This window comes from Nuphar pumila, chromosome 4 (assembly GCF_984573655.1).
Source record: "Nuphar pumila chromosome 4, dmNupPumi1.hap1.1, whole genome shotgun sequence".
NCBI classification, from domain to species: domain Eukaryota; kingdom Viridiplantae; phylum Streptophyta; class Magnoliopsida; order Nymphaeales; family Nymphaeaceae; genus Nuphar; species Nuphar pumila.
The window spans coordinates 20,254,594-20,272,969 of NC_143252.1; the positions used below are offsets into that span (position 1 = coordinate 20,254,594).

An 18,376-nucleotide genomic window follows, 5' to 3' on the forward strand; every position below is an offset into this window, starting at 1 on the left:
GGCCATAGAGAAGGAGGACTTTATTACATGGACTTTTTGGAATTACCCAAGAATGCATTTTGTTATAATATTCAGAAATTAGAATTGGATTTATGGCACAAAAGGCTTGGCCATCCTCATATGTCTAAAATTCAATATTTTCCAAGTTTGGAAAAATTTTGTAATTCTGAAAATTTTTCTTGTAAAGACTGCATTCTTGGCAAAATGAAAAGGTTACCATTTCTTAGTAGAACTTTTGTTTCCTCACGACCACTTGAGTTAATACATTCGGATGTTTGGGGCCCCGCACCAGTTATTTCCAAAGGTGGTTATACATATTATGTCATTTTTGTTGATGACTTTTCTAGACATACTTGGATTTATTTTCTTAAACATAAATCTGATGTCTTTGCTAACTTCCAAATATTTCATAAAATGGTTAAAAATAAGTTTCAAAATGATATTTCTGTTTTTCGCACTGATTCAGGGGGAGAATTTATGTCCAACGAATTCAAAGACTATCTTAATTTACATGGTATTACACATCAAAGATCATGTCCACACACTCCACAACAGAATGGCCTAGCCGAACGCAAACATCGGCACATTATGGAAACTACTAGGACATTGCTAATTGCAAATCAAGTTCCAAAAAGTTTTTGGGCTGAAGCGGTCCTAACTGCCACCTACCTCATTAATAGGATGCCATCTTCCTCATTAAAGAATACAACTCCAATAGAAAAGCTTGTTAATTTAACTCCAGATTATTCTAGATTAAGAGTCTTTGGATGCAAATGTTTTGTTTTCACCAACAGAAATGATAAACTCTCTCCTCGTGCAATCCCATGTGCCTTTTTAGGATATGCTGATAATAAAAAAGGCTACAGGTGTTTCGATTTTCAAAATGACAAATTATATGTGTCAAGAAATGTATCTTTTTTGGAAAAAGAAAGCTTCTTTGAATTTGAAAAATCCAAGGATGTCACTGAATACTCGTTTTTAATTGATCCAACTTCAAAATCCAATGAATGTGATGTTGGATGTGACCTTGACAATGATCAAAGTCCTATTGTTGTTGAAAATGATGATAATAAAGAGCAAATCCATAGGGATGTTAGTCTACAATATTCAAGACGTAGAGAGCAAAATCTTCCATGTGCATTACAAAAATACTCTGAAGTCTCACCTAGAAGAACGTCTAGAATCTCTAAACCTCCAGAAAAATTTGTGTCTTATGAATCTTTTTCACCCACGTATAGGGCCGCCATTACATTAATACAATCATATGTTGAACCATCATCCTATTCTCAAGCAAAAAATCATATACAATGGATAGAAGCCATGAAAATAGAATTGGATGCACTAGAAAAGGCCAATACTTGGACGATACAAGATATTCCTCCGGGTAAGAAACCTATAGGTTGTAGGTGGGTATACAAAGTCAAAATCAAAAGTGATGGGACCCTGGAAAGATATAAGGCCCGTTTAGTAGCAAAAGGATATGCCCAAGAGTATGACATTGATTATGAAGAAACATTTGCTCCTGTGGCCCGTATGACCACTGTTAGAACTTTAATAGCCTTGGCCTCTATTAGAACATGGCCTATCTTTCAATTAGATGTCAAAAATGCTTTCCTGAATGGGAATCTCGTTGAAGAAGTATACATGGAAGCCCCACCTGGTATTAGTATCCCTAAGGGTAAAGCTCTTCGTCTAGAAAAAGCTCTTTATGGTCTTAAACAGGCTCCAAAAGCCTGGTATGACCGATTTAGTCATGTTATGCTTGATATTGGTTTTCAACCTTGTTTAACTGACACTGCTTTGTTTGTTAAGAAATCTGATGCAGGCATCATTATTCTTCTTCTCTATGTGGACGATATGATCATCACCGGAGGCGACAAACAGGGAGTTGCAAATATCAAATCTCTTCTTAAAACTCACTTTGAAATGACTGACTTAGGTTTATTAAGATATTTTTTAGGCATTGAAGTTGCTTATTCCCCTCGGGGGTATTTGATATCTCAATCTAAATTTGCTCTTGATATCGTTTCCAGGTCTGGAATTACAGATGATAAGAAAATAGACACTTCAGAAGTTGTCAATGTTAAAATGAAAATTGATGATGGAGAACTTCTTGATGATCCTACTCCTTATAGACAACTTGTTGGAGCTCTTTCTTATCTTTCCATTACTAGGCCAGATATAACTCATGCGGTTCATACAGTCAGTCAGTTTCAGCATGCTCCCACCTCCGTGCACATGGGAGCGATTTTGCGTATTATTAGATACTTAAAATCCTCTCTTTCACGAGGACTCTTCTTGTCTGCTTCATCTTCATTAAATTTAATTGCATATACTGATGCTGACTGGGGAGGTGATCCCAATAATAGACACTCAACTACTGGTTTTTGTGTGTTCCTAGGTGAAACCTTAATTTCGTGGAGGTGCAAGAAGCAACAGAAAGTCTCTCTTTCCTCCACCGAAGCTGAATACAGAGCCATGGCAACCACCACTATGGAGGTTGTTTGGCTCAAACGATTGCTAGCGGATATGGGAGCTAAAGCAACGCAAGCTTCAAAGATGTGTTGTGACAACAAAAGTGCGATCTACATTGCAAGCAACCGGACATTCCATGAGCGCACTAAACACATTGAGATGGACTGTCACTATGTCAGAGAGGAATACTTACATGGAACCATTGATCTGCCATATGTTACATCAGAATATCAATTAGCAGATTTCTTCACCAAGCCTCTCGCTGCTCCCAGATTTCACTTCCTCTTAGACAAACTTTCGCTCATTGTACCGTAAGTTTGAAGGGGAGTGTTAAAATGTAAACTGCAATATATATATATATATATTATTTAATATTATTATATTTTCTTTTATTATTTTCTTTTTCTATTTTTTATTTTCTTTTTTAGCATCTAGTTCAATAAAAACTAGATATTTTGATCCAGTCAAGTTCCTGTTGGAACTGGACTATACAAGTAGCTGTTGGACTGTAGTCCAACAGCTATAATAAATGCTGTTGGACTATAGTCCAACAGCTATAATAATAAATGCTGTTGGACTGTAGTCCAACAGCTATATTAAGAGACGTTGGAATCCAACGTCTCTTTTTGGAGAGCTCAAAATGAGCTCTCCTCTCTCTCCCATTTTTTTTTGGATATATAGGGGTGAACCCCTTCAATGTAAAGAACTATGCTTCTTAAGCATTTTGTTCATGAATAAAGTATTATTTATTTTTCAAGTGTTCTTCCCTTTATACCCTTTCAAGGGTCATGCTTGTAGTGTCTCCAATAGACACTTGTTTGTGAGTTATTTGTGCATTTTTTGAAGACCACCATTTTATTACACAGCCCGCTTAAGCAAGACCACAAGACCCTCAGCAACTGCATTGAACAACAAAGGTGATAGGGTGCACCCTTGCCGCAAACCCCGCCCTAGCTTGAACCAGTCTCCTCTAATACCATTGATATTTAACATGGCCTGGGCATTTGAGACCAGCTCTCTCACCCAACCAGAAAAACGATGACCAATACCGAAATTTGCTAACATTTGAAATAAGAATGGCCAATGCACAAAGTCTAAAGCTTTATGAAAGTCTAATTTAAGGACAAAGTAAGGTTGACCGCTATGCTGTATGGAATGGACCACCTCGGACGCCATGATGAACGAGTGATGGACCCTCCTATTACGGATAAAGGCGAACTGAGAGTCTGAAAAAATCTGGTTAGCCACCGATTTCAGCCTATTCGCCAAAACTTTGGCAAACATCCGATAGAGAGCACTCATAACTGAGATTAGTCGGAAACGAGAAATATCATTGGCCTCATCATCTTTCGGAATGAGCGAAATAATAGCAACATGCAAATGATAAGGCAGTCTGGAGTTACGATGAAACTCATCAAACATACTCACCACGTCTGATTTAACACAGTCACAAAAGATTCTAAAAAAGTCGACATGAAACCCGTCAATGCCAGGCGCTTTCTAACCCGACAGATCCTTAATGGCCGAAAAAATCTCATCTTCAGAGAACCTTCTTTGCATAGATCTGGCTTGCTCTGGCTGAATTGAGCCAACTAGGATATTACCAAAGACACCCTCCGCAGTTAACGAAGCAGAATATAAGTCCTTAAAGTATAGCGAGACTGCCGGATTAACGTGCTGATTGAGATAAGAAACACCCTCAATGGAAAGAGAGAGAGAGAGAGAGAGAGAGAGAGAGAGAGAGAGAGAGATGAACTGTCGCTGTCAAAGAAGAATACTGAAAAGGGATAGTTGAGTTGCCTTATGTTATTTCTGAATGTTACCCGGCAGATTTCTTTACTAAGGCCTTGCCTTCACCTCGTTTTTATTCTCTTCTTGGCAAACTTTCGGTAATCACACCCGTAAGTTTGAGGGAAAATGTTAAAATATATTGGATATATTGATATATGTTTGTATGTATATATGCATACATATATTTAACTGGTTTTGTGTTGTAATAGGTTTTGCCCATGTAGGGGCATTTTAGTCATTTTACGTACATAATAAGTACTGCCCATTAGGGGCAGACCTATCTTTTTTTCTATTCCTTTTTTAAGTCCTTGTTATTTGTCACAAGGACTTTTTGGTCATTCTCCATATAGTTGTTGGGATCTCCCCAACGGCTATATGGTGACCCATGTAGCCTATATAAAGGGGTTAAAGCCCCCATTTGTTGTTAATGCTTTTTCTTAAGCATTTTAACATTAATAAGTATCCTATTTTTTATGTTTTTGTGATTTCCCTTAGTGGCCATTATATGCACTTCTTGTGTTGTGATTGCCATTGACTTACTCTTTGTATTGTCCAAGCTTGTATTGTATCGTAACCCATATAAGTCTGGCCCAAAGTTTTAATAAAAATGTTTCAAAAATTCAAAAAATTCAAAAAATAAGAAAAAATTGAAAAAATTCTAAAAAATCATAACACATGAAACAATGATGAATTTCACAAAATACAACCATAAAATCACATATAAAGCATTTATGTCTCTATAAGCTACATAAGACATCATCAAACAATGATGGATTGCATAAGATAAAACTATAATATTACATATCAAAACAATTATGTGCTATGAATGACATGCACAAGACATCGAACATTAAATAATCAAGATAATATGCTATAAATGGCAATCTCACAAAAAATGCAAAATATAAAATAATATGCATATTAAATAATGAATCTAAGCTAATAAGTCACAAGATTCATAATAATGTGTGTTTACATAAACAAAAAAAACACAATGTTTTTTAATGCTTAAAAATTTTACATAACTATTTTTTTTTAAATTTCAATAAAAAATGAATTAGATAACGTCAATCATTGAGTATCATCATCATCTTTTTTTTTTTGGAAAAAAATCTCTCTAAATTACTCTTAAGCTCTTTAGGGATGAATATGAACTAGCCCCAAGGGGCCTTATATGTTTTCGAAAAAAATTGAAATAAGTGCATTTAAACTGCATTTATAGCATATCTTAAGATATGCCCCATATCGTAGTGTATCATAAGATACAAGGACATATCGTAAGATACGGGAGCGCATCGTACAATACACACCCGTATCAAGATACGAGTAGGGGTGGGCATCGGGCTGGCCCAGCAGTACTCGGGCTCGTTTAGAGCTCGGTCTGCCAGGCTTTAAGTGCGGCCCAACCCGAAGATTGCCCAGCCCATTTACTAATGGGCCAGGCTTTGGGCCGGTTCCTAACGGTTTTAGGTTTGAAGAGCACACCATGACTGAGCCCATTGGTCCAATGTGAAGCGGAAACCCAACTAATTAGTGTAACTAATTAGGTAAATAATAAATAATTAATAAGTTTCCATGTACCCAACTAATTATCGTTCTAGTTTTCATAAAATTAATGTAACTAATTAGGTAAATAATAATAGTTACCAAGTTAATCTGCAATCAATTAATTTTTTTATTTTATATTATTACAAATTAATAAATAACTTAGGCCCGTTGGGCCGGCCCGGTAGCCCGCGGGCCGACCTAGACCTTGCCCACGTATATAACAGGCCGGGTTTCGGCCCGGTAGCTAACGTGCCCGAGCCTAAAACCTTGACCCAAACCCGGCCCATGGCGGGCCGGGTCAGCTTGACCCATCGGGTAACTCGGCCCGTTGCCCACCCCTAGATACAAGTGTATCGTAACGGAACACCCCATAGTAATGATACGTATCGTATGATATGGTACAATACTTACAACATTGGTATTGTCCCTTTGTGGACTTGAATGTTCTTTGTTTACAATCATGTTAGGTTTCATCTTTTTTAGTACTTTATCATAATGTATGGTATTTCTACAAAATTTGGGTAGCTATTTGGTCAAGCTTTTAACAAAACAGGTTGGGTTTGGTTGGAACATGAATCATGTCAGTTCTATGATGGTTTAGGTTACAACAGCTGTGACAAAGTCTATAAATAATTCTGTTTTGGTTTATTTAGTATACCAATTGGGTAGGTTATCAATCATGGACTTAATCCTTGTTCAGAGGATTAGTCTAGGCACACATAATAAAGAATCAGCTAACTCAAGTATCAGAGCTGGTTGGGTACAAATAGATTTAGGACTTAAGTTTTTCTGCCCATGTTTAAATGGGTCTAAGTTTTTTATCCAACTTGAACCATAAGCTATGCGGGTCAAGTCTAACTGTTAGGAATAGAATGTCTTTTGGGTTTGTGATTTCTTTTATTCCCTTTTAAAACTGTGCTCACAATTTATTAAAGGTGTCGTGGAAGCTCTTCTTTTCATAATTGTGCTGTATCATCTTGATGACCACAGGTGAAACTTAGCAATCATCATCTGTAATTTGAGGCACTGTGATGCCTGTATATTTGTATACATCAAATATTTATGCTGTCATTTTTATGTTGTGTTGCATTATGGTTTCTGGATGAGTGGTATTTGCTTTTCTTATCTAGTAGGCTAAGCATGTTTTATTTACATGCAGGAAAGCTGTTAACGGCATTGATTTGTGAATACTTGGAGTGGGCTCAGCTAAGTCACACATTGAAAGTCTATTTGCCAGAATGTAATTTGGTGAGTTCATGAGATTTCTCCTCCTTAACTTTGGGATGTGTAACTTGGACTTTATCCTTTTTTGGGTATTGCCATTGTCAATATTGCTGATATTTTATCATGATATTATTGCAATAAGTTTACAAAACTTGATATTCTCAATAGCATTGCGAATTTTTCAAATCTTCACCTCTTTTAATGTGTCACAAATTTATTGTAATTTTTAAATGGCATGTACATATTTGAATTTTTTTTTTTCATAAGAGGGCATTTCTTTACTTCAGCTCACTTTCAAAACTCTCTCAAACTAAAAAGAATATTAAGTTAATATTTAAAAGGTATTGTTCATGTTGGTACCCCCACGAGAACAACACCATAATCAATGAGAAACAAGGTGGGGGCAGGCCTCTTAAATAAGGAAGTGGGGAGGGCTACCTCCATGTCCTTGACAATATGGAACTGTTCCCTATTGGCATATTGCTAATATACTAATATCTTATCCATCCTACTTATTAGTTTCTATTTATAATGTTTACCAATATTTTACTACATATTCATTTGGAACTTTCTTTTTGACACACCAATATTGTATGGGATTTTATAGGTAAGAAATTTTAAATCTCCTGAGATTTTTCCTTGCTGACAAATTCCTGAGAACATTTGTGATTATGGGCATTACTCTACATTTATTGTTTCTTGGTTGCTACTTCCTCTTTCAGCCAAAGGACTTCTGGAAGGCTGAATTGGGGGACAAGTTTGGTAGCAGGAGTGAACTTGATTCAAGGAATGGGGAAAGTGGTCCTTTGCTTTTGGATGTTCTTGATGGGTTTTTAAAGCATGAGGTTTTGTTTTGCACTTTCTATTCCCAGCTTGTTATCTTTTTCGCTAGTTTTCTTGTGATTATGCAAATAGGAAAGCTGTGGCTTTAATAGGTTGAAGCATTTGATTGTCATTTTGATGGTTATCTGTACTATTTGAACAAAATAAGTAATTGCATGATCATGTTTTTCTCCTATAATTATACTTAATGTAATGATTGTGTATGCCCAAAGCTTGTAGAATTTCTATAGAACTAATAGTTAGTGTTTGCAAACCCATTGATTCAGGCTCAATTTTTTTGGGTTTGACAAGGACTTAGCCTGGCCAGCTCAGTGACTTGGCCAGATTTTGTTAACTTCTATACTTGTATAGAAATGGTTAATTTTTGTCATATAAATAGAAAGAAAGAAGATAAGTCAAATAGCATTAAGATATGCAACGATTAAGCTACATTTAGTGATAAGAAATTGAGAAACTAAACTAGTATCCATTATATGACATGAATAACTATGAAGACCAAGCCCAAATAAAAGAAACTACAAAATCAATCAATTAAGATTTTCGAGTGCAGCATAAAAATATTAATTAATGACATTAGAATTCATGAAAAACTGTAATATCGTGTATTTTTCCATGATTTTAAATTCAAAAAATATGAATTTTTAATTATATATTCAATTAAAATAGTAAATTTTTTGGGAAATTATATTAAAATATAGGTGATGTCAGTTGCGTCTGGGCATGGCCCATAGCCTACTGACAAGACCTAAACGAGTTAATTATGATTTTGAGAAATTTTTCGTTTTTAACCTTTAAATTTAAGTGAAATTTAGGTGAAATTCAAAGGCAAAAATCAGGTATATACACCGTTAGATGTGCCTTGTAATATTGAGCACGTTGGTAACATTTTTTTTTTTTAAATCGGGTTACGTTTGGTTTGAAAATCGCATTTTTTCAAAAATAACTTGCCTCTATTTTTGCCTTTTTCTAGATTAGATCAGACTGGATCTGGACCCAGTCTAGGATCCATATTGACTAGGATCTGGTCCAAGTAGGGTTCATATGGATTTGGATCTTGGATCCAGATATGGATTCGAAATCCATATATAACCAATTTAAAACTTTAAAATCAACTTAAAATTTAAATTTGGATGTGGTAGAGTTCTACCTGGGGTAGAACTCTACTCCATGGAGTCTTCCAGAGGGGGGCGACACCCTTTGGAATATTCTTAGAATATTATATTAAATAAAATAAATAAATTTTAATTAATTAAAATTATCAAGAAGAGGTAGTCCTACGTGGAGTAGAACTCTACTCTCTTAAGCCTTATCTAGAGGGGACGTCACCCTCTAGATTAATCCAATTTAGAAAAAAATAAAAAGAAATTAAAATAAGAAGATAATAATATAAAAGGGGTTAGTCTCTCCCTCTCTCTAGAAAATCATGTTCTAGAGAGAGTTAGAGAGAGTGAGCTATAGGGAAAAAAGAGAGGAAAACCCAAAATCTTGAGAGAGAGAATAAAAGAAAAGAAAGAAAAGAAAGAAAAGAAAGAGAGAAAAGAGTGGAAAGAAAAGGAGAAGAAAAGGAAGAAAAACCAGTTTTTCATACATCCATGGTTTCTTTTCGATCTTTTTTCTTTCCGATCCATGGTTTAGTTGACTAGTCAACCTATCTAGTTCAAACTGAACTAGATACAAAAAATAATAAAATAAAAATAAGAAATAGAGAAAAAAATATAATATATATATATATATTATATAATATTTACATATGTACATTTTAACATATGCATCATCTAATAAGCGCAAGCTGGTCAGTTATGTTTTTTATTTTATTTAGATAATCCATTGTGCTCATAGTGTTGTCCTTCAAATTTTGAAATTCCTGCTTCCAATACATGACCCTAGACTTAGATAACTGCATGGTTGTATAATAATCTGGTATACCAATCACGTTTTCCCCAATGTGGCAGTGTCAGTATAACGCCCCAAAATCCCTAACTTGTAATCTTTTAGGACAAATTTAAATGCTTTGCAATCAATCATTTTTTAGAGTTTAAAATGGCAGTGCATCGAAAAAATAGTGTTTGAAATAACAAGTCAACGGACCTTGGGCGCATTACAGATTTACTTTCCTTTACGTAATGGATTTGTATCTTCATATAAGCATTAAAACCACGTTGATTCAAAACAAGGTTTTTGATAATTAAAATTTATACAAAAGGAGAATTTCAAAATAAACCCTTATACAAAATTACAAAACGTGCTCAGGAGCGAAACAATAGAGAAAGAGTGAGATCTTTATCATCAATTCATCGCACCATCGCCTGTTGTATCAACCTAATCATCACTTGTATGATGTATCCTATAAAACAGGTCAGACTTATAAAAATTTAGTAGGTGCATAGATATCAAAATTCTGAACAAGACTAACATATACATTGTTTCTTTCGTGATTTGCAGTTTAGAATAAGTAAAATGAGCATGATAATCTTGTTTCGATAATTAACTCTCCTGAGGGTACACATAAAAAATATAGAAACAACTGAGACTGCCCGAAGGTTTGTTATTCTATGTATTTTGATACCCCGGACAACTAGCTGAGTCTGCTCCTAAGGTGACGGCTAATGATCGAGAGAAAATTCCTCAGAGGCCACTTGTTTAAGGGGATGCATCCGAACTTTTGCAGAAGTCATTGGAATCTACCACCTAGGATAATTTTTGGTAGCCCAGTCCCCTAACTCCGATGACTGGGGACACTGAGTCATTGCTACTCGATGAGCGTAGTTGTTAACAACTTGTCCATCTGAGTTTTGTACCATCCTATCATCTCCTTTAACAAAACCAAAGAATAAATGTGTATGTTAGGTTTTATTTTATGACAACCCATTCAATATGCTCTGGTCTTTTAAATCAAATCAAACATCATCACCATTTATGTGATTTTCTTTTAATCATCGTGCATTGTCACACTACGAGGTTATTATAAACCTCCCGTCCAATCATCGTAGTACTAACATGCCGTGCATGTCTGATAGTACTACTACGATGAGAAGGATATCGATTTCTCAGAAAGAAACCCCAACATTATTTAGAAATTTTAAACTCTCGTGCTTTAGGCTAGGGAATATCCGAGTCATTTTGGATACCAAAGAGAAGGATCAGACGTATGCACCACCTAGGGCTACATAGTCGAAGCTTTTATGTTATGTTGGTTTGAGGAGAAAACTCAGTTGCGAATACGCAAACGCCAAATACTTGTTTTGCTTTTCGAGACAATGAATAATACGAGCTTAAAATCTCGCATATGAAATCCTTTTAAAAATAGTGACATGGCGAGGATGTGCAAATCTGCATTTTTAAATACATGCATGCGTAATCTAAAGTAGGCAGGATTACGCAAAACTGTATACTTTATAAAGTTATATATGTATATAGAATACATATATGTAAAACATAAGCCTGTTCACATTACATCACGGCGACAAAGTAAATGACATAAAGCAAGATTCGATAATTAACTGTAGGCAGGATCATTGTGCTTCTTCTCTATGTGAATGATATGATTATCACCGGAAGCGATAAACAGGGAGTTGAAACGATCAAAACATTTCTTAAATCTCATTTTGAAATGACTGATTTAGGCTTGTTGAGATATTTTTTAGGCATTGAAGTTTCTTATTCTCCTAGAGGATATTTATTATCTCAGACTAAATTTGCTTTTTATATTATTTTCAGGTCTGGTATTACTGATGATAAGAAAGTCGACACTCCAGAAGTTGTTAATGTTAAAATGAAGATTGATGATGGAGAACTTCTTGCAGACCCTACTCCTTACAGACAGCTTGTCGGGGCACTTTCTTATCTATCCATTACCAGACCAGATATAGTACATGTTCACACAACAAGTCAATTTCAACATGCTCCTACTTTTGTTCATATGGGAGCAGTCATGCGTGTTATCAGATACATCCAGTCCTCTCTTTCATGAGGACTTTTCTTATCTTCCTCCTCTTCTCTTGATTTAATTGCATATACTGATGTTGATTGGGGAGGTGATCCCAATAACAGACACTCAACCACTGGTTTTTGTGTTTTTTTAGGAGAATCATTGATCTCGTGGAGGTGTAAAAAGCAGCAGAAGGTATCTCTCTCATCCACCGAAGCTGAATATAGAGCCATGACAACCACGACCATGAAAGTAGTTTGGCTTCGACGACTGCTTGCTGACATGGGAGCTGAAGCAACAAAGGCTTCACAAATGTGTTCTGACAACAAAAGTGTGATCTACATTGTCAGTAATAGAACATTCCACGAATGCACCAAACACATTGAATACGTCAGAGAGAAATATCTACACAGGATAATTGATCTACCATATGTCACTTCATAATATCAGTTAGCAGACTTCTTTACAAAGCCTCTCGCTGCTCTCCGATTTCACTTTCTCTTAGACAAACTTTCGCTCATTGTACCGTAAGTTTGAGGGGGAGTGTTAAAATGTAAAACTGTACATGTATATATATATATATAATAATAATATTATATTATTATATATATAAATATATTTTTTATTTCTTTCTTTTCTGTAACTTTTTTTCTTTATTTTTATTTTGTCTTTATGTCATCTAGTTCAGTTTGAACTAGAATGACAGTTGCTAGTCAAGTCCTGTCCAGACTTGACTAGCAATAGAGCTGTTGGACACAGTTCAATGGCTCTATTTAGAGTTGTTGGACTGTGTCCAACAGCTCTATTAAGTCCTCTTTCAGCTGTGTATATAAAGGGGTGCAACCCCTCTTGTATTTTAATTTCAATGCTTCCTAAGCAATTGGTTTTTCATATCAATAAAGAATACATTTTTATTTTTATTTTATTTCCAGTTATACCCTTTTTAAGGGTTATGCTTTAGTGTCATTTTTGACACTTTCCCTTGAGAATCTAAGCTCGTGTTTCGAAGATCCCTATTTCATTTCAGTAACGCCCCCAATTGACCCTCATAAAAATAGTGAATTTTTTTAAAACAATTGCAGAAACTCACCCAAGGATTCGGGGCCTCACAAATTTAATATACCAAACCACAAACCAAACTGTGTATTGAATCAAATGAAGAATAATTAAACTTTATTTATTTATTTAATAAAAATATCAAATAGTCTAGACACAAAAATTGTCTATCTCAAAATGCCACCCTGTTAGAAAACCAGAAACCAGTTACAGTCTATGTCACATGGACTCGGCTCCAAGGTCGCCGCACCTGCGTCGACACGCACCGACACGGGTGCGGCTCGGACTCGATCAACCCGACCCTGGGTGTGGTCAACGCACCCAGGGTCATTTTGGTCCATTTTTTGGATTTTTTAAATTTTTTTTTTTTTAAATTTTCTGGGCTACAACTGTAAGGAAAAAAACCCATCACAACTAAAAAACCTTTACACTCTCAAGTTTTAAGTACAGAATGGGCACAACTCAAGTTTTTGTGGTTTTTTCCTGTATGAAGAAAGTGAATTATTACAGTGTATGAAGAAAGTGCCCAAAAGTGAATTATTCTTGTATGAAGAAAGTGTACAGAATGCCTTCACAACTCATCACTTGTCCCCTAATGGGCACAACTTTGACCGAGTCTTATATATATATAGTCGAGTCCCCGTGTCCAAAATTTTTGAAATTGCGCCGCACCCGTGTCGCACCCGCACCCGCACCCGCACCCATGTGACATAGGTTACAGGGCTCGTAGTCTCTAACCAACTAGTCAGGACATCATTGAGCATCCGAGCCTCTGAAACAATTTTAAGAAAACGGGTAAGAACCAAAATCCTTTGTACGAATTTCTCTTAAAAAACCAAACAGTAGCTTAACACACAATTTGTATTTTATTACAGGGTTTCACACTTGTTCCTCGATCGATATCAGGAATCTTCACCTTCCATCGAAACATTAGGAATCCTCACATAATGTCGGAACATCAATGAAAATCCTCAACCATTGACGCCACTTACTTGGTATACCAAAACTACAAATGAGTCAACAACAACACCCCCAGACAAAGTGGATGAAATCTCCTTAAAACCGTGGCTGGGAGGTGAACCACCATATCGGGTTCAGGGGCACAATCGCACATGGAGTTTTAGTATCCTCACGTACCTCAAGATCGCCATCCAAGATTCCCACACTGTAGAAGGGACATAAAGGAAGAAACTAATTACACTGTTTGATCTCAAATAATTTCAAGTTTTTTACATAAGAACCGTTTTGCAAATCTTCATGCAAAACACACAAATTCGGGCCCTGACCCATTACAATTTGACAGTGCAATTACTTTTGGAAAACCAAAATTTTCAGAAATAAATTTTGTAATGCATAAATAAAAACAATAAGTGGAGCAACACATGCTCTTGGTCTACACGGCCCGCAGTGGTTCACATTTGACCACCAACACATCTCACAAGTAATTTATACACTTTTGCAAAATTTCAGCGAACATGCAACACACATTATTTCAGAACATGTTCACAATGCATATTCAAACACCTAAATGAATGCATATGAAACCAAACGCATACGCATGCCAATCGATGCTTGCAGAACACATTAACATAATCAATTTCATGCATAAACATCCAAACATGCATATTTTCATATTTATGAAAACATCAAATAAACTTCAGATTCATGTGTATGATATACACAATTGCAATATGATCAATTCAAATTCATGATTATGTACCATTTCAGAAAGAATGCATACATTAATCTTAAACGTGTACATTACCAAACTCGTACTCAAATGACTATGCAGAAATTTCTTATCGAGCCAACAACCGGGCATATCTGAATTCACAAATCTGACAATCATCTATTCGATAGATCTTCGACGGAATCTGATCCATAGTAGTTCACCAAACTTGGCGAAACTAATCAGATTTACGTACCCCATAAAACTTGGCAAACCAGAACCAGATTTGCGTATACAAGAAACTCGACAAGTCTGATCAGATTCACACACTAAAGGAAATCGACAAGTCTGATCAGATTTGCATACCAAGAAAACTTAGCAAGTCCGATCAGATTTGCACACATGAGACTTGGCAGATCTGATCAGATTTGCACACATGAGACTTGGCAGATCTGATCAGATTTGCATATCATAAAACTGAGCAGATTTGATCAAATTTGGATAACATAAAACTGAGCAGATCTGATCAGATTTGCATATAAAACTGGTTAGATCTTACCAGATTTGCATGTCATAAAACTAGTCTGATCTGATCAGATTTGAATATTTATAAAAATCGACAAGTCTGATCAGGTTTACACACATAAGAAAATCGGCATGTCTGATCAGATATGCACACAATGTAACTTGTTCAATCTAATCAGATTTGCACCTAATGGAACTCTGCAAGTCTGATCAGATTTGCACACAAAGAAACTTGGCAAGTCTGATCAGAAACAATGCACCCAACCTGGCAGATCTGGCCAGATCTGCACACTTAAGAAACTCGGCAGATCTGGATCAGATTTGTCAACCCATACACTTGGAAAATCTGTCTGTATGCATCATATATAAATTTGGAACAATAACCCATTCAACTATATGGATGTCAAGAAATTATCAGATATGAACAAAGTGCGTATATATATAATATACGATAGACATGAACAAAAACAAATCTGAACCATATGATATTTTTCAGAAACATGCTAAAAATTCATCACACAAGAACCGTAAGCACATGTTCAGCAATATGATCAAAAGGTCGATAGGACTATATATATTTAGCATGAAAAGCCATTAAAAGAAAATCGACATGTATTTTCAAACACATGGAATAGGGAAATCGGCATCTATGTGAATAAATATACACATGCATCTATCTACATAAAATCAACAATACATATACATAAATATATATTATTTTGAAATTCAGATTGCCCTTTTCCCCTCTAATACCTATACATGAATCGATTTAAACATATTTCTTCCCGTAAGAACTTAGAGAGAAACTCGTACCTTGATCGTAGCATGGAAAAAGACTAGAAAAAAATCGATGGACGTATGAAAAACCAATTTTTTTTCTTCTTTTCTCTCTTTTTTTTTCTTTCTTTCTTTTCCTTTTTTACTCTCCTCACATGAGTTTGGGGTTCCTTTTTTTCTCTCTAACTCTCTCTCTAGAACATGAGTTCTAGAGAGAGGGAGAGACTAACCCCTCTTTTATATTTTGTTTTTCATATTTTATTTTATTTATTTTTAATTAAGTTATCCTAATCTAGAAGCGGATGGTGTCCCCTCTAGACAAGGCCTAAGAGACTAGAGTTCTACTCAATGTGGAACTCTACCTCTTCTAGATAATCTTATTTAATTAATTTTTATTTATTATTTAATTTAATTTAATATTCTAAAAAATATTTCAGAGGGTGTCACCCCCCCTCTAGAAGTCTCTATGGGGTAGAGTCCTACCCCAGGTAGGACTCTACCTCATCCTCTTTTAAATTAAAGTTGATTTTAAAGTTTTAAATTGGCCATGGATGGATTTCGGATCTATATCTGGATTCAATATCCAAATCTATATGAATCCTACCAAGACCAGATCGTAGTTAATATAGGTCCTGGACTGGCTCCAGATCTATATTAACTTGGATCAAACAGAGCGGATTCAGTCCGATCTAATCCAGAAAAATGCAAAAATAGAGGTGGGTCATTTTTGAAAATGCAATTTTCGGGCCAACCGTGATCCGAATTTGGAAAAACAAGCTGCCAACGCGATTAGTATTCCAAAGCGCATCTAACGGTGTGTATATACCTGATTTTGACTTTGAATTTTGCCTGAATTTTGCTCAAATTTAAAGGTTAAAAACGAAAAATTTCTCAAACTATAACCGGTTCAACTAGGTCTTGTCAGTGGACTCTAGGCCACGCCCAGACCCAGCTGACATCACCTATATTTTAATATATTTTTCATGATTTTTATCAATTTAATTAAATATATAATTTAAAAAACATGAAAAAATATGCAATATTACAGCTACTCTTGTCTTTTTGTATATCCAAGAGGGGTCGACCCCAAATAAGTTATATCACTATTCTCAATTCAAGGCTAACTGAGTTTCTGTTTCCCTCTTTCTTGTGCCCTCTGTCTTGCTTCTATTGTGCTTGTTCTGTTACTCACTACCTGCACAATTAGTTAAAAGAGGAAAAATGGAAAGGAAAGAAAGAGACAAGAAGAGAGTGAAGAAAAAGAATAAAAGGAGAAGTTGTAGGGGGGCGCATGTGGGTTAAGTCTAACTTGATTGACCCCCTCTATTTTATTAATTCAACTTCTATAAAGGGATTACTTGAGAAAAGAGAAAAATGCTCCTTAGACAATGACTAATAGACTATTTACATGTATAGAAGGTCAAACCTACAAAAAATATACTGGACCAAGAATAGACCTCTGCTTCCTAATCCTAATAGAGACCATGGACCATATCTTCATGTTTGTGTATGATGGTGCTGGTGCCCTGGAATTTGATTCACTATTTTGTCTTTAAAACAGTTGCTGTTCTGGGGATTAACTTGAACTCAAGAATTAAGTAAATTAGTGGAGGCGCCATTATACCAGATATGTTGGCATGAGTGGACAAGAATCAAGTTTCCATCCACTGTTAACTTGATCCACAGACTTGTTGATCCTTCAAATTTTGCTACAGAGTTGTCCCTTCAAAAGCTGATTAAGTTTTCTATCTCTGTTGCTCTTGATAGATTTTGGGTTAAAGTCATGTTCCATGAGATAAATAATATGATTAAATTGTCATAGGAAATGTTCTCTATGTGCGCTATTGTTAATATATGTTTTTGCATTTTGCCTTTTTCCCATTTGAAAATTTATCTCTTTGTTTTTAAACTTTGGGTTATTCAACAGGTAACTTCCCAAGCTCGGGGAAATGTGAGAAGAACGCCTAGCTCAGAAGCAGAGTCACTAACTGCCATCGAGTCGAGGGCTGTACGAAGACTTGTTTCTTCATCCATCACTGGAGGCTTACCTCCATTAGGGAGGTATTGCTTTTATTTCTAATCAAAATATTCTTGCAATTATTCCCTTTTTTCTATGTGTTTTGTTCTAACCCTTATTTTGAATGGCTCAACAGGCATATTCCTGTCTCACAACCATCTGGTAATGTTGAAGAAATGATTTTGTTAAAGTAATGAATAGTTTCACATATTTTTTTCTCTTTTTGGCTTATGACTTGTGAATCTTTCAGATAGGAGACCGAGCTCATCTATGACTGGTTATAGGAAAGATGATTACAGTTGGAGATATGACAATGATGAGCTTTCGGATGATGTGATTCGAGCTTCAAATGCTTTAGAAAATATCCAGCTGGACAGAAAAGCACGGAATTTGACGTCATCATGGCGGTAGGAATTAATTTTAGAAAATTTCTTCCCGCTTGTTTGCGCTAAATGTTGCTTTCTATATGATGATGGCTTGGCCTAAGGGTGTGTGGTACATATGGTCCAGTTCATTATCTTCA

The 18,376-nt window shown here is 35.6% G+C and overlaps 1 protein-coding gene across 2 annotated transcripts in view; it reads left to right on the forward strand.

Moving 5' to 3' along the window:
* Window positions 1-18,376, forward strand: part of LOC149839583 (protein TONNEAU 1a-like) — a 94,085-nt gene that overhangs the window by 51,629 nt on the left and 24,080 nt on the right. For both annotated transcript variants that reach the window (XR_016431336.1, XM_090002651.1), the window contains exons 3-7: window positions 6,974-7,062; window positions 7,761-7,883; window positions 17,764-17,897; window positions 17,990-18,015; window positions 18,104-18,260. Coding sequence is in view for 1 of the 2 variants with exons in the window: in XM_090002651.1 (XP_089858777.1) it covers window positions 6,974-7,062; window positions 7,761-7,883; window positions 17,764-17,897; window positions 17,990-18,015; window positions 18,104-18,260 (529 nt within the window). In the remaining variant the exon portion in view is untranslated. The remainder of the gene's footprint in view (window positions 1-6,973; window positions 7,063-7,760; window positions 7,884-17,763; window positions 17,898-17,989; window positions 18,016-18,103; window positions 18,261-18,376) is intronic.